General features: G+C 49.4%; 3 protein-coding genes across 3 annotated transcripts; 2 read left to right on the forward strand and 1 right to left on the reverse strand.

Annotated features, from left to right (window-relative positions):
• Positions 1-560: 560 nt before the first annotated feature.
• On the forward strand, positions 561-2,076 carry FTJAE_9797 (STE24 endopeptidase; the record flags this gene model as incomplete). The annotated part of the gene is made up of 3 exons (XM_037356753.1): positions 561-575; positions 649-1,578; positions 1,630-2,076. The coding sequence occupies 3 exons, from the start codon at positions 561-563 to the stop codon at positions 2,074-2,076; spliced, it is 1,392 nt and encodes a 463-aa protein (XP_037203041.1).
• A 271-nt stretch (positions 2,077-2,347) lies between these two features.
• On the reverse strand, positions 2,348-5,595 carry FTJAE_9798 (metalloprotease 1; the record flags this gene model as incomplete). The annotated part of the gene is made up of 3 exons (XM_037356754.1): positions 2,348-2,527; positions 2,575-4,789; positions 4,838-5,595. 3 exons carry the CDS (start codon positions 5,593-5,595, stop codon positions 2,348-2,350), a joined length of 3,153 nt encoding a protein of 1,050 aa, XP_037203042.1.
• A 1,648-nt stretch (positions 5,596-7,243) lies between these two features.
• Positions 7,244-10,009, forward strand: FTJAE_9799 (Centromere kinetochore zw10 like; the record flags this gene model as incomplete). The annotated part of the gene is made up of 5 exons (XM_037356755.1): positions 7,244-7,408; positions 7,467-7,785; positions 7,834-8,013; positions 8,059-9,229; positions 9,277-10,009. 5 exons carry the CDS (start codon positions 7,244-7,246, stop codon positions 10,007-10,009), a joined length of 2,568 nt encoding a protein of 855 aa, XP_037203043.1.
• Positions 10,010-22,620: the final 12,611 nt, after the last annotated feature.

Raw genomic sequence — 22,620 nt, forward strand, 5'->3', positions numbered from 1 at the left:
ACTTGATGGTCCAGGCTATCTTGTGTCAGGCGGGGAACTGGGGAGTTGCAGCTTTTGGGAGCGTGATGATGGCTTCGCGCGTACCGAAAGATTAAGGATCTTGTGTAGTTGGCTACTGGTTGGGCTACTGGCTAGAGATGCTTTTTGTTGCTGATTGTTGTTGCGTGTAAGATGGATTGTCGTAGCTTGTGGATTATTCGAGCGTTCATTCATGCCTCGCTCTACTTGAAGTTTCTACCTTTCGGTGATACATGTGTGAGGTATGCAACAATTACCTAGAAATGATTCGCGCCACGACAATTGAATCACCTAATTCGTGACGTCCAAAAGTATCACATCCGCTGCTGTAATACTATAGTGCTCTGCTCTTGTGTCGTATTCTGCCGTATTACCACATCGGGATATCGGGGAATATCACCGCCGACGTGCGTTAGGCCAGATCTCTATCATCCATCCCACTTTGATAAGCCGCGCAACAGGGGCGCATGAAGCAGCCTAAGGTAGCTTCGCTCTTACAACTTACAACCCCAGGTTCTCGGTCCATCAACAGCACCGCAACCATGGATTTCCTTCAGGTACGTTGATATCTTCCATGCCCTGAACCTGCTCAGATTGTCCAAATGCTTCAATGGATGCTAACTCCAACAGCGCCTCGCGCGCTTCCTCGACCGCCCGCTCTTCCCATGGAAGAAGCTCATCATGGGCTTCTCCGTAGGCCAATACCTCTTCGAATCGTTCCTCACTCTCCGTCAATACCGTGTCCTCCAGAAAACCAGCCCCCCCGCTGTCCTCTCCAAGGAAGTCTCCCAGGAAGTCTTCGACAAGTCTCAAGCCTACGGTCGCGCCAAGGCAAAGTTTGAAATCATCAACGGTCTCTACTCTCAGGTTCAAAATATCGCTTTTATGCACTTCGATGTCCTTCCTAAACTGTGGTCCTGGACTGGCGATCTCCTTCTCAAGTGGGCTCCTGCACGCTTCACTGGAGAGATCAGCCATACCATCGTCTTCGTCTTGACTTTCGCCGTTATTAGCCAGCTTCTTCGTCTTCCGTCTTCGATCTATCAGACTTTCGTCCTTGAGGAGAAGTTTGGTTTCAACAAGCAGACGCCCAAGCTCTTTGTCACCGATCTCATCAAGACTCAGGCTCTCACCTTCGTTCTCGCGCCTCCTTTCCTCGCCGGTTTCCTCAAGATCATCCAAAAGACTGGTAACCAGTTCTTCTACTACCTGTGGCTCTTTGTCATTGCTCTCCAGGTCTTCATGATCACCATCTACCCCGTTGCTATTCTGCCTCTGTTCAACAAGCTGTCTCCTCTCGAGGATGGTGAGCTCAAGACCAAGGTTGAAGCTCTCGCCGCCAGCCTCAAGTTCCCTCTCCACGAGCTCTATGTCATTGATGGAAGCAAGCGAAGCGCCCACTCCAACGCCTATTTCTTCGGTCTCCCCTGGAAGAAGCACATTGTCATCTACGATACTCTCATTGAGAAGAGCGAGCCTGATGAGGTTGTTGCTGTTCTTGCTCACGAATTGGGTCACTGGAAGCTTGGTCACACGACCAGCCTCTTCGGTATCTCTCAGGTAAGTTTATGAATATACATCAAAAGGTTACTGAAGCTAACACAAATCCAGGCTCACACTTTCTACATCTTCCTCCTCTTCTCGGTCTTCATCAACAACCGCTCTCTGTACTCCTCATTTGGCTTCTTCAACCAGCACCCCATCATCATTGGTTTCATCCTCTTCTCTGATGCTCTTGCTCCTATGGATCTCGTCATCAATCTGCTTATGCACATCGTCAGCCGCAAGTTCGAGTTCCAGGCCGATGCTTTCGCTAAGAAGCTTGGTTACCCCGAGGAGCTTGCCCGCTCTCTCCTCAAGCTCCAGATCCAAAACCTTAGCACCATGGACGCCGATTGGATATACGCCAGCTACCACTTCTCTCACCCCCATCTGTCTGAGCGCCTCAAGGCCCTCGGCTGGAAGGGCTCTGAGGGTGTTACCGAGGGTGTCACTGACAAGTCCATTGACAACGAGAGGGAGGGTGTTGTCAAGGCCAGCGGACGTGATGAGCTGTAAATGCAGCAAAAGATTATCTAACTAGATTACATCTAAAAAAGGGATCCTGAGTCTCTTTGGGAATGTGTTTTAGACATAGGAAAATGGCCGGTATGAGCTGGTCTTCTAGAAAGGACTTGGCCACCCTTAGACACGTGTAGAACCAGGCTCAACTGTACAATACAAGTGCTTTTTTTTTAAATCTTATCTATTCATGGCATTGCTACCGATATGCTCTTGATGATCCCAGAGTCTACCTGTGCGCCATCTACATTTTACTCATTTTGTTCATCTAATCATCATAGGAGTCATCGGAATCGTAGGATCCCTCAGAACCTTCCAAACCTTCATCTTCTTCAGATGACTCTTCCTCTTCACCCTCCTCAGGCTTCAGACCGTAATCATCATGGAAGTAGCTAAGCTCATGAGTCTGGACCTTGTAGCCCATGCCCTTGAACGCTGTCTCCATACCCTGGAATTTGTTAGTAATGACCAGAAAAGACGGGGAGTGAAACAAACCTCTTGCATGATCTTGGCGGCGGTGACAACAATATTGCTCTTGCCAGGCTCAAAGCACGGTAGGACAGTCTCAAGAAGAGCAGTCTTGATCTCGTCCTCGGTAACGGCTCGCACGCGTCGCAGAACCTCCTTGCCCCAATCCTTAGGCAGACCACGAACAACACCCTGGACAAAGTTCTGCTGGGCGGCGCTAGGCATGGTAGATTGTTCATCGGCGAACATAACGACGATCTGGCTGATGGTGCCCTCGAGCAAGTGACGATCAATCTCAACTTCACCTTTGGCAATCTTGGTGATGGCCTCCTTGGAGGCCTTGATAGCCTTATAAGCATCTGGTGAGCGGTAGACATGGTATGAGATGATACCAGAGTTGATATCCCGAGAGAAGTAGACGCCGTAAGCGTATCCAGCACCACGAACAGCGTTCCAGAGAGGACCCTCAGCAGCTTCGAGATATCCAATGGCAACCATTATGGAGGCGAGACGGGGATCGTCGAAGGAGGCCAGGCCTTGGGCTGTTGAGACTGAGTAGGAGCTCTCCAGAGTAGTCATAGGCACAATGATAGCGCCGACTGATCCAGGATTGCGACCTTCATCGTTGAGCAGGCTCACGGGCTTAGGGATCTCAACCATGTTCTCAGCAACAGTCAGAGACTTAGAGAGCGTGTCCCAAGTAGTCAAGGGGTCCGGAAGAGTTTCGAGGTTGGCTGTGACAAGGAAACGGAGGTTCTGGAAAGTGAAGAGCGAGTCTCGAACAGTGCTAAACCAACCAACGACCTTCTCAGGTTCCTTCTCGAGAAGCTTCTTAAGTCTCTTCAGATACACTGCGCGAACAAGCACACGCTTAGCAACAGCCAGTGAGGACTTTTCCATATGAATAGCAGCGTTGACCTCGCTGGCCATAGATTTGCCATCACGCTTTGACTCCGGGATGTCAGCCAAGGCCTTGGTGACGCTGGCTTTGAGTCGCTGGGGATCAAAGATTGAGTCAAACATCATGGTGCGAATCCACTCAACAGCTGCAGCATACTTTTCAGGCTCAACCTGGAACTGGATCATTATACCGTCAGGATCGCTGATGTAGCGAGCAGAGTGGAGGGAGTAGCTGATAGTGTCTCGCTCAAGTTCCATGACAACCTGCTCAAAGCCAACCTGCTTTCCATCACGCATGATGTGTGTGTTGAAAAAGTTGTCGCTGAAAATTGGCATCAGGGGCTTGAGCTCATTGGGAACTTGGGAAGTGCCGATGTGGATAGTGATGTGAACAAAGTTGGTGGGAACATCCTCGAATTGGATGAAAAGAGGAAGTTTGCCTTGAGTTGTACCATCAATGAGTTTCTGTGCCGATCCACTACCCAGACCAACTGCACGGGCATGTCCTGAGCGAGCGGTATCAGACTCAATGAAATGGATAGAATCAGTGCTAGGGACACTCCAGCGATCGACAACAGAGGCGGGAATGGGCTCATCATTCTTTTTCTTGGCATCTTCGAGACGCTTGGCAAGCTTCTCCAGACCTTCAGCACCCAAATCTTCCTTACGCTTGGCAATCCGAGCTTCTTCATCCTTCTTCATCTTGGTGGCCAATTCATGGGAAGGCTTGCCAAGAATTGAGATGTGAGGAGCATCAGCCATCCATTTGCTGAGGAAGTCTCGCCACTGCTGGTCCTCCCACTTCTCCAAAACATCGTACTCTTCCAAATCCTTCAGATCCTTGAGGGTCGAGCCATCTCGCTTGCCAAAGAGGTAGTCGGTGATGATATTTGTAGCGTAGAAAGACTCGGACGTCTCAGCATGGTACTTGACTTGACGCTTCTCACGACGAATGCACTCTCTCATGTAATCCATGTCGATAGGCTTCGAAGCAACTTCTTTGAGAAGCTCAAACAGTCGCTTCTCGACAAACTCAAGCTTCTCAGTGGCAACACCTGTGGGCTGTAGCCAAATGACCATGTCAGGTCGAGGGTCGGTCCAGTAAGAGACTGAACTGGCGAGCTCCTCCTTTTCCACCATGACATTCTCAAGAATGGAGACAGAAGAACCACAGAGGTATGTCAGAAGCACATTGAGGGCAGATGATTGGATAAGATCGTTGCAATTGGGTCCAAAGAAACCAACAAGGACCTCTCCAACTGATTCATCTTCTTCTGGGAACTCAACGGTCACAATCTGTGTCTCGTTGATCTTTGGGGGTTGGGCGGAGTCAATCCAAGGCCTGTAACTAGTCAGCAAAGCACATTTCTCTGGTGATTATACAACGTACCTCTTGAAAGGGGTGTCAAGAGAAGGAATGTCATCCTTGATAGACTCTTCAAATTCTTCAAGAATCTGGATAAGCTCATCTTGGTTGACCTCGCCTACAAGAACCAAGCAAAGGTTTCGGGGTTGGTACATGTCCCGATGGAACTGGCGGATACGTTCAGGGGCAAGAACTCGAAGCGCATCAGTCATGCCACCAGTCTCATAGCGGAATCCAACATTTTCGGGATAGAGGAGACGACGGGCCTTGATATCCATGAGCTCAGAGCTGCGGAATTGCACAGCTTGCATTTCAGAATAGACAACACCAGCATCGTTGCCTTCGCCGTCAATGTGCCAGACCTCGGTGACAATACTCTCATCCGTAATGGTAGGTAAGATGACATGCTCGAGGTAGACGGGGAGAACTTGGGCGAACCCATCCCAACCGGCGGTTTCAAGTGTGTAAGCCGTATGGTCGGTGGCAGTCCAGGCGTTTGTGTGGGAGTATGCTCGGGAAGAGAGCTTGTCTAGAAGACCCTTGTACTGGTAGCTCTTGGAACCCATAAAGACGAGATGCTCAAGAGTGTGAGGTGCTCCAGAGTCGTCAAAGATCTCAGTGGCTAAAGTGAAGTAGCCATTGAGCTTAGGACCCTTGCGGTCAGCGACAACAACCTGCATTCCACTCCGGTCTGACACATATTGAGTGATTGTGCAAGGTGCATAGTCCGTTTTGAAGCTCTGTATCTTGCGGAAATGCGACTTTGAAGGTTCTGGTGACATCTTGAAGTGTTTGAGGCCTACGAGGCTCCAAATATAACTTGTTAAGTTAGCAAAGTACTTATATATAGGAATTTGAGAGAAGTCAAAAAGATAGGGGATGAGATTCGGGCTTATATAGTAAGAGCACGTGATAGTTTAGTGACGGGCAGGATATTATAAGACTGTGAGCGGTTGAGGAAACAAGAATCGGAAGTGGCGCTCATTCAGGCGGACGATGATTGGGTTCAACCAAGAGAAGCAACTGTGTCAATGAGAGAAGACATGACTAACTCAATGCTGGTAGCCGCAAGAGAAACGTTTGACATGATGGTATAGACGAAAACGCTGAGCAGGGCCACTGCCACTGCAACAACATATCGTGAACTGGAGTTTTTGGGTGACATCACGACAGTAAAACTGCTTTGTCGATGACAGTTATTCCCAATATGAGAAAAAGAAGCAGCTGACAGCTATTGAGAATTCAACTCGGACTGCAGCCAACTGAAAAGAAGAGGCGAGGGTTCCAACCAACTTCATACAGAGGGACAGGCAGAGTTATGCTGATATACGAATTCTCATGAATAGCTGTTACACAGCAGCACAGAAACACAAGACCCCGCCATCAAGAGAAGAACATTGACAAGAAAGAAAAAGGGTTGAAGGACAAGGCAGACAAGGCAGAAACGCACCAAAATATGTGACACGCAATGCAGACAGTACCTGATCACAAGGAAAATACTTTACTCGCCTTCAAAGATTTGTTGCCTAAGTACCGTAAGATAAGGCTGTAGGTTGCTGCGAGTAAGAATGACGAGGAGAGGAGGGGTCCAATCAGTTACTGGGAATGGGCCTGACGAAGAAAATTACCCCGCTATCGAGGTAGCACTTGGTATAAATTGGTAACAGGAATACGACAGAAGACGGGCTGAGGATGCGGAAGAAAGAGTCAAATAGGTATATGCTTTATATAGAGGGGATTAGATTGAAACAAGACATTTAGATGTGAGCAAACATTTTACTGAATGGTAGCAACCAACATTGTTTTAGCATCTTTTCCTCCCGCATCAACCACAAGCACGAATTAAACCTAGGCATCTATCCGGGTATAGCCTCCGCCATCCTCACAACTTTAGGTACAAGCACAAGCTAAATGGCTATCGGCATTCTCAATTCTGGTTGGCACGGTCCCTTGCCTTTCCATTCATGGCCTCAAGAACAATGCAAGCCAAAGATGGGCTTTCATGAACAATCCATCAAAGTGGCTTGTGCTCGTCATTGATTGGCTGTACTACCGCCAAGCGCACTGGCCAACGTTCAGCCACTTAGTGCTTGGCTTCAGTGGGAAAGTGGCAGGTGCGCCAGGGGGAGAAGCTGCAGTGCTGTCATGACGGCACTGGAAAGTTGCCAGCTTGTGGCTCATCCTCGACTGTATGTAACTTGCGACAGACACCAACAGCTCATGACAAGAGCCCACAGCAAGCCATGAGAATATTGATTTTCCACTTTAAACTTTGAGCTGTCCAATTACTCTTCGAGTCCCACAAGTGCCACATATCACTATTACGCTCCACGAACAACTTAGCAGCCGTTGTGCTAAACCGACGATACACAACTAGCTTCACCTAACATTGCCCGACCTTCTTGCGATAATACACTTCCCTCCATCACGATGGCTGCGACAACGGAGCAAGCTCCGCAGCAGCTGAGCGACGCTCTCGTCGCCTTCTCCCTCGAAGGTCGATTCCCCGACGATATCTCCGTTCTACCTCCTGTATCCGAAACCGACCTGCAACCTGCGATCCAAGCTCTGGCGAAAGCCAAGCGAGATCTGGAGGTAATATGACTCTAAACAAACGAACTCCAACCAGCTATGTTGCTCACGACGCCCACAGGCCGAGCTACACACCATCAATCAAGAAACAAAGCAAGATGTTGATTCCTGGGTACGGAATTCAAAGACTCTGCAAGAAGACATATTCCGCTCCAAGGCAATGGCCAATGAGATTGAACGGCAATCTGAAGCTCCTGATGTCTCTGGCGAGGCGATTCAAGATGCAGAGGAAAAGGCCGAGTTTTTAAATCGGGAGGTCCAGTACAGTCAACAGCTGCACGGCGCATTGCAAGGCATCAAACGTGTCAACCAGCTCCTAATTGAAGTCGAAGCTGCCAAGAATGAACGTCGCATATTAGACTCGTTGCGGCTACTCGAGAGTATGTCATAGAATTCCCCTTGCTGGCGTCATACTCACCACTTGACAGAGTCATGGGAAGCAATTGACCAAATTGGTGTAAGCAAAACTTGTCGAGTCATGAAACTTTTGAATCTTCGAAGTTTCGAACTCAAGTCTTCTATTCATGAGGTTTTCGACCATATATGGAAGACATTGATTCATGCGGATATTGAGACACGCCAATTCGCCGTCTACAACGCTGTTGAGGGTAAGGAACTGCCTCGCAAACACTACTACCGCTAACAAGTTGCAGATGAGCAAATGAACCTCTCCGATGCTGTAGTTGGCCTTCAAGCTTACAAGGAGGTCGATGAACGCATGGAGCAGTTATGGCGAAACGTAGATGCCGCAATCATATCTCCCCGTATGGATGTTAAAAGCGACACTCTGCCTACTATACAGGCAGATGGAGAGATCCTCAAGTTATCAGGGGAAGCTCCAAGATCAGTCGATGCTTTGCTCGACGACCTAGAAACGGCCTTCGCTTTTCTCGCCCAAAAACTCCCTTCTGATCTCTTGCCATCACTCGGTAACTTTATGATGGGAGACGTGATACCCAAGCTTATTGAGGAGTGGCTGGAGGTTGCGGTGCCTTCGTCGCTAAAAGAGATGGACAACTTCCAGGCCATGATCAAGAGAGCTCGCGAGTTCTGCCAGTCTCTGACTCAACATGGATATACGGGCTTCACAGATTTACAAAACTGGGTTGACAATGCGCCTTCAATATGGCTTGGAAAGTGTCGAGAAACAACGCTCGACTCTGTCCGATCCAAGTTACTTGACGGAATTGGCGAGTCAAAACAGGTTGAGAAGGTTGAGAAGCAAATGGTATCCCTGGCAGAAGGCAAAGAGATCACACAGACGCCAGGAGGAGCTGCAGCAAACACCGAAGCTGCTGACTGGGGGGCTGATTGGGGTGATGCATGGGAGGAAGATAATGAGCAACCCGAAGGCCAGAACAAATCTGCCGCCAAGGAACCGGGCTCTACGAAGGCTGACGAAGACGACGGAGCAGATGCATGGGGATGGGATGAGGAGGATACCACGACTGAGGCCAAAGACACCAAAGAAGCCCCAGAAAAGGATGATGAAGATGATAGTGCTGCTGCTTGGGGCTGGGGAGACGAGGACACGACTCAGGAGCCAGTACAGGCATCGAAACCAAAGGGCAAACCACCTCATTCCCAAGAGGAGACTCGGGAGCTCGTACTAAAGGAGACATATAGCGTGTCGTCCATGCCTGAGCCTGTCCTTGAACTAATTTATGCCATCTTGGAGGATGGTGCTGCACTCACGAGGGATGATGTGGAATATGCCCCTGTTGCAGCTACAGCACCCGGTCTATTTGGTCTACCAACATTTGCATTGGCCTTGTTCAGGGCCATCTCACCTCATTACTACTCTAGAAGTGAGGGTGGCAACATGTAAGGACATTCCAAGAACCGGCGGAGTATGCGCTAACCCGGAACAGGTTTCTATACAATGATGCTATGTATCTAGCAGAAAAGCTCTCCGAATTCGCTGATGGCTGGAAGAAGCGAGAAGACCTAACACCTAGGGCGCGAAACATGCTACGGCTTGACAACGACATCAAGAGCTTGCAAGCCTTCGCCAATCGCAGCTATGCCAACGAGATGAACATCCAAAAAACCATTCTTCGAGATTTTCTTGGTGGAGCGCAAAGTCTCATGCAGCAAGATGAGATGGAGGCTTGTGTCGAGCTGGCTACAGGCCGTATCCGTGCCATGGCTTCTGTTTGGAAACCTATCCTCGCTCGCTCAGTCTGGACACAAGCTTTGGGTTCGTTGGCTGATGCTCTCGCGACCAAGCTCATCACAGACGTCCTCGAGATGTCGTCCATCGGTCAAGAAGAGGCATACAATATTGCAAAAACAATCGCTACCGCTACTGAGCTCGATGACCTCTTCCTGCCCAGCACGCTCACAGGAACCGCCAAGTCGGAGGATGAGGTCCCTCAGACTGCTCAGTACGCCCCTAGCTGGCTACGTCTCAAGTATCTGAGCGAGGTTCTGCAGAGCAATCTTAACGAGGTGCGTTATTTATGGTGCGAAAGCGAATTGAGTCTGTACTTTTCGGTCTCTGAGGTTATAGACCTTATTGAGGCTAGCTTCGAGGCGAACTCGAGGACGAGGGATACCATTCGTGAGATTCAGTCGAAACCTACACCTTTGGATGGGCGATGAGGTATGCCTATGTAGAGATGAGGGCTGTTTTTGAGATATTTTGGAAATGCAGCATTTGTGGCGCTTTAGAAATAAAATATGTGATTATCTGGCCGTATAAAGCCTTGCTCTGTTTCTGTTTTGTCTTGTTCCTATTTTATCTAAGTCTATTGCTCATATTCCAAGTTCACGTCTCATCATCAACAACCACGCAGGTTCTCAACAATATTTGGCTTCACAAATAATAAAGCATCCATATATCAGAAGTATCTCGTCCTTGTAAAACTAGCACCATATAAAGCCTCTATCTCTGGAGTAGCTTCCATGTTCATCGACCTCACCTCAAACGCTAACTACCTACCCTATACTTGAACCACATTGAAAAGTGAGATCAAGAATTGCTTGTCCGACTACAAAGGACAATAAGACACATGATATTGATTCATTTCAGAGATCGATCAGATTTATTCTACCGTTACGACCCTTGGTCACTTCTTCATGGTGTTTGTGGTGTTTGAAATGACTTTGAGGAGAAACCATTATCACAACCACAGGTAACAACCTCACGCACGAGCAACGAAGTTCCGTCACTTCACAGCTTTCTGAAACTGACTAGAACTCACAGGCACCGAGAAGTAGACTCATCTGACAGTCCAGCTCACCTTGTCCTTGACAGATGACCTCGCGTAATGACCTCTCAACACGGCATATCACAATCCACAAACTCAGTCCGCCTTTCTCACCTTCGTAGCACAAACAATAGACATCGGTCGAGTTTCCCATCGTACCATAACCAAGTGAGCTGACTGAACGGAAGCACGCAGCAAGGCAACAAGCGGAGGAGGACAAAAGCAGAGAGCACAGCATGAGGCAGCTGCCGAGATATCGCAACGTCATGTCGGCCGGATGAGTTTCTGTAAGAGGGCGTTTTCCTGGCTTGTATGACGACCAAGCATGCCAAGACGGACGTGGATATCTCCAAGACAAGAGGACAGCCAGTGAAAGGGGCCTCGAGTGTGGCACAGCAGCTGTAGGATGCTTCATCGGAGAGAAGCGGACATGATGGCTCTGACCGTGGGTTACAGACGGGTAGTCGCAAGAAAGATTGCGCATTTCAACCCAGGTCCTCCCTGTGTAATGTCTTGTGCCAGCGCATTCACCGACGAGGCAAACTTTGTCCAACATTCGGGTGGAATCTCGGTGATGAGTCAATTCATGCCAAATCCTGATGTTGGTTGATGTTTGTTGGTCTCAACAACGAAGGCATGTGCGTAAATTTGATGACCGACGAGCAAGCATGCATGAAATGAAACATGCAGCATATGCGGAAGCCATATCCATGAATAGCATATTCGCTGAAGCCGCGAGCGATCCGCTGCCGAGTCCCGTAGACCGAAGCAGAGGTCAGAAGAAGGTCCACGTAGCATGGCATTGTTGAGCATAGCATAGCGGCAGTGACAGTTGGTTGAAACGGCGTCAGAGGATTGGACCACAAGCATCAAACAATGCTGCACAGATCCAAAAGGATTCAAGGCAGGATCTCAAGAGGCTGAACTTCATGCCTCTCGGTGCTGGTGTTGTGCCTGTGCTTGGCTGGGCAGACTCTCAGTTGAGTGTCAGAGTTAGACCCCCGGTGAGATGAGGCCCCTTCCATCTCCCTCAGAATCCTCTTAGGACATTTGGCCTTGTCTCAGCATATGAAGAGATGAGTTGGGGCCTGAGCTCTTACTCGTGGGTCTCTGCGGATGTTTTCCAGAAGCTCCGGGGAAACCATCCGGGCCATAGCTCTCAGAACAAGTTTTCTGAACTGCTCCGAGGCCCCCGTGGGAGTAGGGAATATCCATGAGATTCCCATCTTTGGCAACTTCTTGTTCGAGTAATTCGTTTGCGTCGTGGATACGTTTAGACATGGCACAACCGTCGCTGTCATCCAACGGACTTAGACTTATGTACCTACAAGGTCCACCCCCGCACTAGGACCAGCTACTCGGGACCAAATTCGCCGTTTCACATCTCGCGGTAGTAAGGGGGACCCTACCACTCTCTCTGTCTTTACTTCTTGCGCAGAACTTGCCATGTCCATGTCTTCAAAAACTCAGACAATGACTGGTCTTCGCCCCGTGAAACGTGACCAGATGGATATGCGAGTGATGGCGTGAGGCCCCGGTATTGTAAGCCTGTGGGAGATTAATCAATGCATCGACCCTGTTGTCTGACAAAGTAAATGCCGAATCCTCATGAATAGTAAACTCTACTGTACAACAAATAGATAGGGGCTGATCCTGCACTATACGACTCGTAGGATCAACTCCTACAGTACGGAGTACGCTGCTATGTCTATCATTGCGAAACAGAGCCCATTCTGCGTTAGTTCAGTTAGTGTCGGACCGTCGAATAATTGCCAAACTAGTCTCGAATAGACGGCGGCCTTCAACCGTTGCCTGTTGAGTGAGTTGACGTGGCATGCCAGCACAGTCAGAATGACTATCTGTGGTGGTGAGGCTGATTAACCATTCCAACGACATGTGCTCTATTGCATCACCAAGCATGACGCCTGACTGATGACTTGTGAATATTGCCGAGCCATGTCGGCGATAACTCACCTGCATCTCGTCAAAGGGAGACAAACAAAGGTAGACTCAGCTGACAGAGTGTTAAATGGATATCAGTTCTCCTCGCACGAGGTGTTCTCAATGCCACCATGAATTGTGATATCCAGTCAGCATCGTTGAGCTCGACGCCATGGTTCTGTGAATTGGTGCTTTATGCATCGTTGGTCTCATGATGAAAAGGCGGCCTATGCAGCACCGTACATTTATCCCTCAAAAAGCACATGCATAGAGGGTTGTTGCATCTATACGTGATGCTAGATATGAACCACACCATGGCCTCTCACGCGATGTTGATATCGAGTGCACCATATCATGGCCACGATGCCACGCCACGCCCTTCCGATCTTGTCTATGTTTGTCGTGCCGCAGCGTCTGCAACTCACCAGGAACGGCATGCGAGGTGCTGGCTTCGCAAACTCTCACACAGTCCAGGCCGAACTGATATTTCGAAGTAGGGTGACCACCTTTGCCAACAAAAATGACTGGTCACCTATGTAAGACGACCCATGGGGCCGGCCCGAGCCAGGGCTAGCGATTCCAGACACAACCTCTAACTAACAAAAGACCATACGAATGGCCGATCAGGGCTCACATATGGCAGCACCCATCAGTGGTGTTGCCAGCACAACCACCAACACAAACTTTACAGCAAATGAGATGATGCAGGAGAGCGGCTCGATGGGTACCCTAGGATTACTGTTCATCGTCTTAAGGGTTCCAAGGTTGCACTCGTCAGCCTACATACAGCACACAGCCAGCTGACCCGACAATTGGGCACGTACTGTACATCTCATATGCTGTGCCGTAGGTGCCTAGACGTTGGTGTGGTGAGATCGGCAAGGCTGAAGTGGAAAATATCCCCAATATGTTCGAGATGTGGAGTTGATAGTCTATTTGCCAGCACACGAGGGTTGTGCGATGGTCTTGACTATCAATAGAAAACACGACAATCTCGATGCTGGTGTCTTGAACTAGGCGAATTGCCATGGCATTGAATTCTGCCGCTCCGGTCACCAAGCATGCATGAACCAGCCAGTGATTTGTGCGCGGCACGATACTCCTCATTTTCAGATAACAGCCAAGCTGTCAGACAGTATGATTTGTGATAACTGTCAAAAATGGCAACCAGCCCGCTTGTCAATGACACCATGCAGTGTCGCGACCGACCCTCTGCCATTGGTTCCATGCTGAGGTATTCGGTGACCTTCATGCGATGCAACATGTTGACTGGTCATAGTTGATAAAGCTCTGTGGCTACACAACATATAGCCTGTGCTACAACAACCTCTGACGCATCTTAGTTGCTGTTCCGTATAGAGAATTCCACCGAGCTGCTGGGGCCTGTGTAATGAAGTCAATCAAACTATGCTGACCAAGAGATCACGCTCAGTATATTCCCAGTCACTGGTGTCAATAGTCTGTAGCACACGCCTCAAGACTAACAGTCAACACCGACGCCAAAAGACGTCAAAGCTATAGGTGTCAGGGATCTCGAGTCAGGGACCCATCAGAAGGATTCTAGAAGGCTGAGTATCTAAACGAACAGGCTAACAACGCGACAACCCTCTGGATGTGAGGTAGGGGTTCTTGGTCCCTGGATGTTCCAAGCAAGGTATGCCCACCAAGTGACCAAGAGTGGCATCCCAATCATCCGTGGTGATTTGCAACTGAGAATTGATGTGTGTTTCAATAACTTTCAAACTCGCCAAAGGATCGGGCGTCTGGAGCATGGTCTGTGGTGCTTCAATTATGCCCAACAACCAGCTTCAATATAAACGATGCAGTCGGCAGTTTGTACCGTTGTGTTGAAAATAATTAGTGGAAGAGTGTCGTTTCGAAACCAAATCGCCAAGATTCGCGATGCCTGGCTCGATTCTCCACTGATTGCCAGGCACAGATGATCCCCTGAGGCTATGGCGTTTGTTGGTCCAAGGGCGACAGATTAAACTTTGCACATCATGTACGTATTTCGCAATCAATCGCATTATCAGTACATCTTTTCGGTATGCAATACTGGCGACTACCACAGCATAAAATTGCGTAATGGTGCTTGTGTATCCTTCTATGAGTCAATGAGTCTTGGACTGCGAGATACCCATGGCCATAGAAGAAATACGCATGTAATCAAGTGCTGAATTTAGGCTCTGGGCCATCAATAATAAAGCCCGCCTGTGAACGCCGCGGACGCTAGCAAACAATGGCGCCTTGATACCTAGTGTAACGCTTTGATGGAACGGTGACAACTCCCGCGAAATTGTGTTGGCCATTGATATTGGTGGTCAGGCATGGGCAGTGAGTGTTGTCTTCTTGAAACCGCCGTTGATATTTTTCATCCATTCGACACAAATACGCCGTTGGTACAGAGTATCAAGCGGGATTAATGTAATGCTACCCCCCAACCTCAACTTCCCCAGAACCCCTTCTTGCGCGTCAATGATGTGCAGCAGCCACAGGCCCAAGCTTTGTGGTGTCAACGAATCTGCAGATGATGATCCTGTATGAAATTGTTTGCCATATGGCGCTCTGTAATTTGCTTCTCTGTCCACCACGTTTCCGGATGAGTTCGCCAGCGATTGATCCATGGAAAATGGTGGTGCCATGCCCTCCAGGTGGTCTGTTGCTCGTGAATACGATCCAAAATTGAACAGTTTTGCAAAGCCTCCTCGGGTGATGGTTCTTACCATCAGCTCGGGTCAATTGAAGGCGCAGGCTCAAGACTCCACTGTAAGAGGGAATTCGCCGAGGCCTCATCAAGATCAAAATGGCTGAGCATCGACTCCATTTTCCAGTGCATGGGTATGGTAGCTCAATTCGTCACGGAAAGTCAATGCTACCTATGCCCTGAGTGTTAACATGCCCGTTGTTTGTTGAGACCAACACTGAGAGGTTGTGACACAGCTGCAGATCGAGGAATCGAATGTTCGTTCCGAGGTTGGTGTGTTGTATAGATTAGTACAAAAAACTGTTTTAGATACCATCGATTGATCATCACAGACGTATCAAGTATGGATTGTCTGATGCATGTAACAACGGTCTGTACTGCAACCTTGAAGTTATCAATTTCAACAGTCGATGGTTCTTATCCGAATATCTACACCTCAATAGGAAGGCCGAGCTGATAGATCAAACGTAAATTGGCGGTTCGGATGCACGTTGTCACCCATTTGCCTAATCCATGCGGCATTGAATGCAGCGGCAGGCGCGCAATGAGCGGGCACTCCCGTGGTATCAATCCCACCGCGTGGTCTGTATCAGTCCAATCACCAAGGCAGGATGATCTGGCGCCCCCATCACGAGCTTCTCTGCGTACCCGATTGCGCGGGATGAGGTCGTCTTAGAGGTGCCAGCTGTGTCGAACTAAGGAAAGACTAATGCCGCTTCTACACTCTGCCACGAATGATTGACGAATTCAAAATATCCTCGTATGCGGTGCCGCAAACCTCGAGTTCAGGTTATCAATCTTGTGGTGATTGGATTGCTACTCAACCTGGCCCTGGTCATAGCTTTCGTATACGACTCTGTCCTCCTCGAATAGGCTGCTGTTTGCATAGGGTATGCTTAAACAACAGACACCACCCAACGGCTAGTTAGCATCTTGCAGCATGCTCTTCAATGGTGTCCATCCCAATGAAAACACCTGTAGCTCGCCTCACGCGAATAATTGGACCCCAAGATGCAATTTCGCATACTGTATCATTCACAGTGGTGGGCTTCATAATACAGCAGGTTGATGCGAGCCAATGCAGCAGGTCTGACGCTGTGCCACTTCTTGCTGGCATGGCATTGCATAGGTCGCCTGCAGACCATCAGGTGCCCAGAAGCAATGACGCGATAGAATGCATGGTGAGACTGAGCATTGCGTTGTGCCTTGCGCCGACAGGGCAAGGTGATTGTGACGCAGTCACTGTAATTACTGTAAACAGTCGAGTGTTCAAAGTCTCGAGACAGAGCTTGATGGCATACCGCAGATGCCTGGCCCGTGGTTGGCTGTCCTCCACAAAGGGTTTAAGACCTCTGACATACTGCTTGAGGAAGCGCACGTGGATGCAACCCGTAGAACAGTGGAAATTGAGGGCGTGCCCCAGAAGTCTTGGAACGGAATAATCGGCAACCTTTGCTATGCTCTGTAAGAATACGGCGCATCTTGGACTGGCCGTGCCAACGCCCAGAAGGGATTAATACGATGGACAACACGGCCGCTTAGCAGGCCACGGGCTTGGCATTTACCATGTTATGGCTAGGTAGGTAACTGTGGCCCTGTGGATAAGATAGCTCAAATGGAACGACGATAGAAAATCAACTTGGATACGAGATTCATATCGGGTGCAGCATGCCTGAGAGGCAGAGGTACATAGAAATACCTCAGACAAATCGAGTGCCTGAATATGGCGCGTGATAGTTTTGACGGAACATCGCATCCCTTGAGTATGCAAGGGCCCTGGCTGGGCCATTATCTCAATAATACCTTCCAGTCATGACCGACATGGCCGAGACGCTGCCCCTCATTCGAGTTGGAGAGAAACTGCAAGTCAAGGCGGCAGCTGTGTCGGTGGATTGAGTGATGAGCCTTTTTCACCCCTCTCAAAGGGCCAATGGATCATTTCTGAGAATGGGACTGTGGAACAAACCAATTCACAGTCAGACACTCGCTGAACGGGTGAGAACTGGGTCAAGCTTGAGAAGTTGAGCATCCCATCACCAAATGTGATAGCGAATGAGCTTGCTCCGGGATTCCTAACGTAGCTTTCAGGGTGCCAAACGTCTGTGGTTCGTTTATGAACCGGCTGTACCCCCGCGCTTGTCTTTCATTGTTGTATCCGTAATGAGATTCCCTACGTTACCCAGCAATCGCGTCATATCACCATTCTGGTCGCCCTTATTTTCCCGTGAACAAACTGGTTTGCCGGGTTCGCCCATTCCATAGCCTGATGGCGGGATTTGGAAGACTTGTATTGCTCTTGAATCTGCCATTTTAGCGATTCCTTACTCTGTTTGAGCCATGCTAAGTGAAGAAAAGGGCCCAAAACTTGACTGAACGATTTGCTTCTAAGGTCCAGTGTTGACACATACGCAAGGCTGACCGATACCGCAGGTCTTCTCCCGAGACACTTGAGATCAGTCCTTTCAGGGGCTCAAGGCAGACGGCGGCCCCATGTCTCACAACCATGCCCCTTAAGATCCCTTAGGGGCCGAGAGCCCACAATAGATCCTCCAACCGATTGGATGATGGATCAAGCAAGCGACGTCATTGTTCTTCCCCACGCAATTGAGCAAGCCCTTAACGAATCAAGGGCGAATCAGAATTCCGCTGGCGGTTATGGCTGGCCCAGCACACCGGTGCCGTTTGAACACCCAATTTGCTTCTCGAGAAACTCGAGATGCTGGAACCGCTCAAGAATATCCTATCACCGGCTCAGATTGGGAAAAGTACCGGCACACCGCATGTGATACGACACTGTTGACATGGCTTCCGTTGCTGGCTCTTTGTCGTTCGGGATCCAGAATGGATACCTCGTGACCATAAGAAATCTTGCCGGTCTGTCTAAAAATGTCGGTGTATGCAGCCTAAGATGAAATGCGGTCCATGGTTTGTCGTTTCCACGACCCCGCTATTGGATTCTACAGACTTCAAACAGGGCTTCTGATGATAGCAGGCCTCGATGTTTTGACGAACAAGCGTGGATGGAATTCTGGCATAGACCACTAAAATCTTGAGGACAAGGAGCCTCGCACGGAGTACTCCGTAACATCAATTCTATCCGACATTGTCGCCAAGTCAAATGCATGAATGAAGAAATTTTGAAAGTCCATGTCCGTTGGAGTCGAGATGGATATACGCCTGGCAAGGCTGCAGACTGTTTGTATTACCAAGTATTTGTGATAAGAAAGCGGGGGATGGCGTCCGTCAAAGATGATGGATGAGCGGACAGCCGTACGGGCAGTATGCAATCTCCGTAGCCCACGGCCGAGATATCTGGAAGATCCCCACAGCGACATGCTGCCCGCAGCAAACGATCTTTTTTACATGCACACCCCGATGCAGGTTCCAAGCCGGACCGGGGCCCTCGTCTTCCCCTGTCTGAAGCTTGGGGGCCCTGACCTAAAATTGGCGGGAGTCGGCGCCAAAGGATCGACGAGATGATGATCTCATTCCGTTGTTGGCTGTTCAGAGGTTTGTTTCAAGATGTCTCTTGCGCAGATGAGGATATTGTCAAATCAAATGGCGTGTTACTCAGATGTCCCACAGAAATTGGCGGAATGTGGGATAGACATTCGAGGTCCAGGAACTGGTATCTTGTAGCATTCAGCCTCCGAAGTCTCAGGCTCTTCTGCCACCACTTCCCATGACGCTCTTCAACCCATCCCTTGGGTCCAAGACGCGATTGGCTTCCCCAAGGAATTTCCTTGACCGGCGTATGATCCGTCTGACTTTCTCGCGTCTAGGCACGCTTACCTTGATATTTGTTTGTATTGTTTCGGACGGGAGGGGAAACTGCAAAGCCAATACGGGGAATCGATAGGTGAGCCGATAGGCAAGTTGGACGACAGAGAGATAGCAATACAGTGCTCCACTTGCGCTGGTGGTCAACAATGCGATGCTATTGTCAGCGAGCGACACTTGGCCGTGTTTCGCTATTAGCAAAGCGGCAAAAGGCGATAATGCCACGTCACCACAACCATAAGTCTGTGGACGACTGAATGATAGACATATCGCTGGGTTTATGTGACCTCAGGTTCCTTGGTCCGACCTTGTAAACGAGAGCAATGCGAAATCGTGTCTGGATTACCATCCTGCATGCCCTATCGAGTAAACCCTGCCCCCCCTTAACCGAGTATTTGGGTACAGTCAACCGTGGGTGCGTGGCAATCTGCACTGGCCGACTGGGACCAGCAAGGCATTGAAACCCAACATGCCATGCACTGACAGTGCAGCCTTGTGCACAGCTCAGCCGCACATAGGCGAGACCGCAAGCAATCTGTAATCCGGCGGTCACTTTCAAGATCAGGATGTGCCATCCTCTAGTGAGGGTAGGGCAGGGTTAACAGCGACGATTTACCGGGGAAGGTTGTGAAGAGCCTTCCGGCGCTCGTGACAGTGGATACGAGAAGGCCCTAGACTGGTAGCACGAGGAGCCACGCGGGCGTTGGCGTTGAAGTTGACATTTTGATAGTTGCTGTGGATGAGGCTAACGGTTTTCTCAAACAAGCTGCTTGGATTCCCTGTTGATACTGAGATTAGACGATACGGTGGCAGCTGAGGTAAGCGAATGCACCATTCTGCACTGTATAGAGAAAGCTCAGTCATCGCTTTCTCCAGTATAGTGGATACAGTCCCTTGGATAGCTGAGATTGCCTCGAGATGCTAAAGAGACACGATGTGATGCTGACAGAGAACACGAATGTGGAGGATTGGGATGCTGGAAGAGATTGATAGCGTCCTGGGGAAGGCAAGAAACCCTGGTGGTCAATCTTAAGAGACAAAAAGATTTGTGCAAGTTATCGGGAGCGGAGCCGGCTGTCTGATGTGTTTATTTTGGCAGCCTTGTTAAGGTTTGAAGTTTTTTTCTGGTTCGTTGCAGACGCTATTCGGCTGTGCCTGCGAGATCCAATTTTGGAAGCTGAGGCTGATAGTTTTAGTGGAAGGTACTCAGTAGAAACAGGAAATGACCGAAGGACTCTCCTTCTGCCAAGCAATATAGCAATATCAAACACTGTCCGCACCTCAGTTAAGGCAGGTGCATCTTCGATTTGGGATCCTGACTTTCAAGGCATGAGATTCAACACCAGACCATGCATCATCACGATATCAATATCGGCTGTTAGTCGATCTAAATCATCGTTGTTCCTCGTTTCAAATCTTTCGGCTCTGCGGCCCCGTTCAAGGGCCAATTTCCCTCCGGTCGGGTCGGGTTGTTTGGCTGGAGTCAAAAGCAACATTGGCGATCCACACATCGTGTCAGACTGAGGTCATTGCTGGAGGAGGCTCAAAAGCCCGGCCAGTCCAGTCCAGCTCAACGCAACCTAAAGCAGAGCAACGCTACGCTGCTGAGGCGCATCGCGGAGAAGGGCATTCAATCCGACGCTTAGAGGCTCACCAGCCCCCTTGCAACAGCATGAATCCTTGGGGCACAGGCACTTTTGCTTACTGCTGAGCACGCTCTCTGTGGCTCACTTATTAGCAGTCCTGCGCATGTGGCTCCGTGTGGCCTATAAAGTCAAATCTCTGGCATACAGATCGAGTCATCGCCTACGTATGCTGCATGAAAGAGGTACCACGTTTCGATACCAGAGTCCAAGTCAAGGTCCGTGGCGATTGATTGGCAGCCCTGCTCCTTGACCAACGCCGGACACATGGTAAGCCATGTGCCGAAGCGAGAGATTGAAGTACTGTTACACGCGAGTACACCCAATTCTAGGCGCGGAGACGGGTACTGTACGCGTATTGGCGGGCGTTGAACGGTTGAAGCTTCTACCATCCCCTGTCATGGAATTGTTCTTTTTCTCTGGCTATCGAAACTTGAATACGGTAGTGACGGGCAGCGGCTCCGACTGCTGTCAATGACTCCTCAGGCTCGAGTGACTTGCTCGTTAATCATCCCAAGATTGTTTAGTCTTGGCCGGATCGCTAGCCGAAGCTGTCCTCTTTTTTTCTGTCCGCTTACTGGTTCAAAGTAAGCCTGGGAACCACCAGTTTGTGTCAAAGCTCTTTGACATTTCTTTTTCTCCCTTTTTGATCCCCTCGTGATCATGATTTGAGAGGGTCTTACAACCGAGGACAAACGAGAATGCAAACATCTGCCAAGAGGACAGAAAGGAGTCGACAAAGACAAAACGATAAACAGCAGAATCGAGACAATCTTTGGTGGTTGCTCGGTTGAGCGTGGAAACCAAGCTTGTTTATTAGGCCAAAGTCAAAGTTTTTTCTTGGAAAAGTTGAAGCAGAAAAGGCCCAACCCCAACCCAGACTATAGACTTTTTCACCACTTTGCCCCTCTTCTCTTTTTTATTCAGGCAGTCTGACCGGATACGGTCTTGGTTTCCAAGTTCGTATCGTGATCATTGATTGCTCGATCGCCCTCGTCTTAGAGAGAACTTGGTCGAATTTGACAAAACTTTGCTTTTACCACAGTGCCATGGCATGGCTGGCTACCAAGGAGGGGTATGGCGTCTTATTGCATCGTCATTCTGAGATGGCTGCTCATCATCAAGCAATTGTGTTACGACCAACCAGACTGATAGCACATGTCTATCGGACCATTTCGTCCACGTAGATTCACATCGTTTTTATCTCGCTGCCAGACAGCTTTGTTAGTCAGGAACGGAGGGTTGCCTATCGTCCCTTTGGATTGCTCTGGCATGGCCGAGAAATTGGATTCGCGCCGGCGCGTCTCATTCTGATTGACCAGCTTGATAGTAAAGGTGTGTAGCTCAGACCTCTCGGATCCAGCGGCGCGCACCTCTATCTCTCTTGTTTTGCGCCGGCTCTCCCTTGAACAAAACCCTTGATCGCCATGAGTATTTCATGTATTGAAGCATCTAAGATCAGCTTGTGTTGCAAGCCCACTAGTTATTGAGTTACACAAGGATCGAGTGCCGAAGTCATCAATCATCATCAACGATAATGTCAAATGCGATCGCAAGCATGATGATTTATGATGATGATATTTATGGCGTCTTTCTCCACTCTCAATGGCTAGCCGGTTCGATTCGAGAGTGTTGTTGGCCACTGTTGTTGGCCCGTTGCGGCGCACTATCGCACTCCCGAATAGACGAGGAGGAGTCCCACAGAGCACTTTGAGGCAAGCGGTGTCGCGTTTATTCTGTCGACCTTGATGGACTGGGCGCTAGAAAAGCCAGAAAAGGGGTGCCAAAGAGGAAGTGAAAGAAAACGGTGTGAGCCACAATATCCATGATCCATGGCATCCATATGATGGCCGAGCCCCGAATCCCGCCTACAAGCACAAAGCCTCAATCCGACCCTTCAAAGGAACAGTCCAAGCCCACTACCGAGCGCTAAGT

The sequence above is a fragment of the Fusarium tjaetaba genome (assembly GCF_013396195.1).
Source record: "Fusarium tjaetaba strain NRRL 66243 chromosome Unknown NRRL66243_c0000226, whole genome shotgun sequence".
Taxonomy (NCBI): domain Eukaryota; kingdom Fungi; phylum Ascomycota; class Sordariomycetes; order Hypocreales; family Nectriaceae; genus Fusarium; species Fusarium tjaetaba.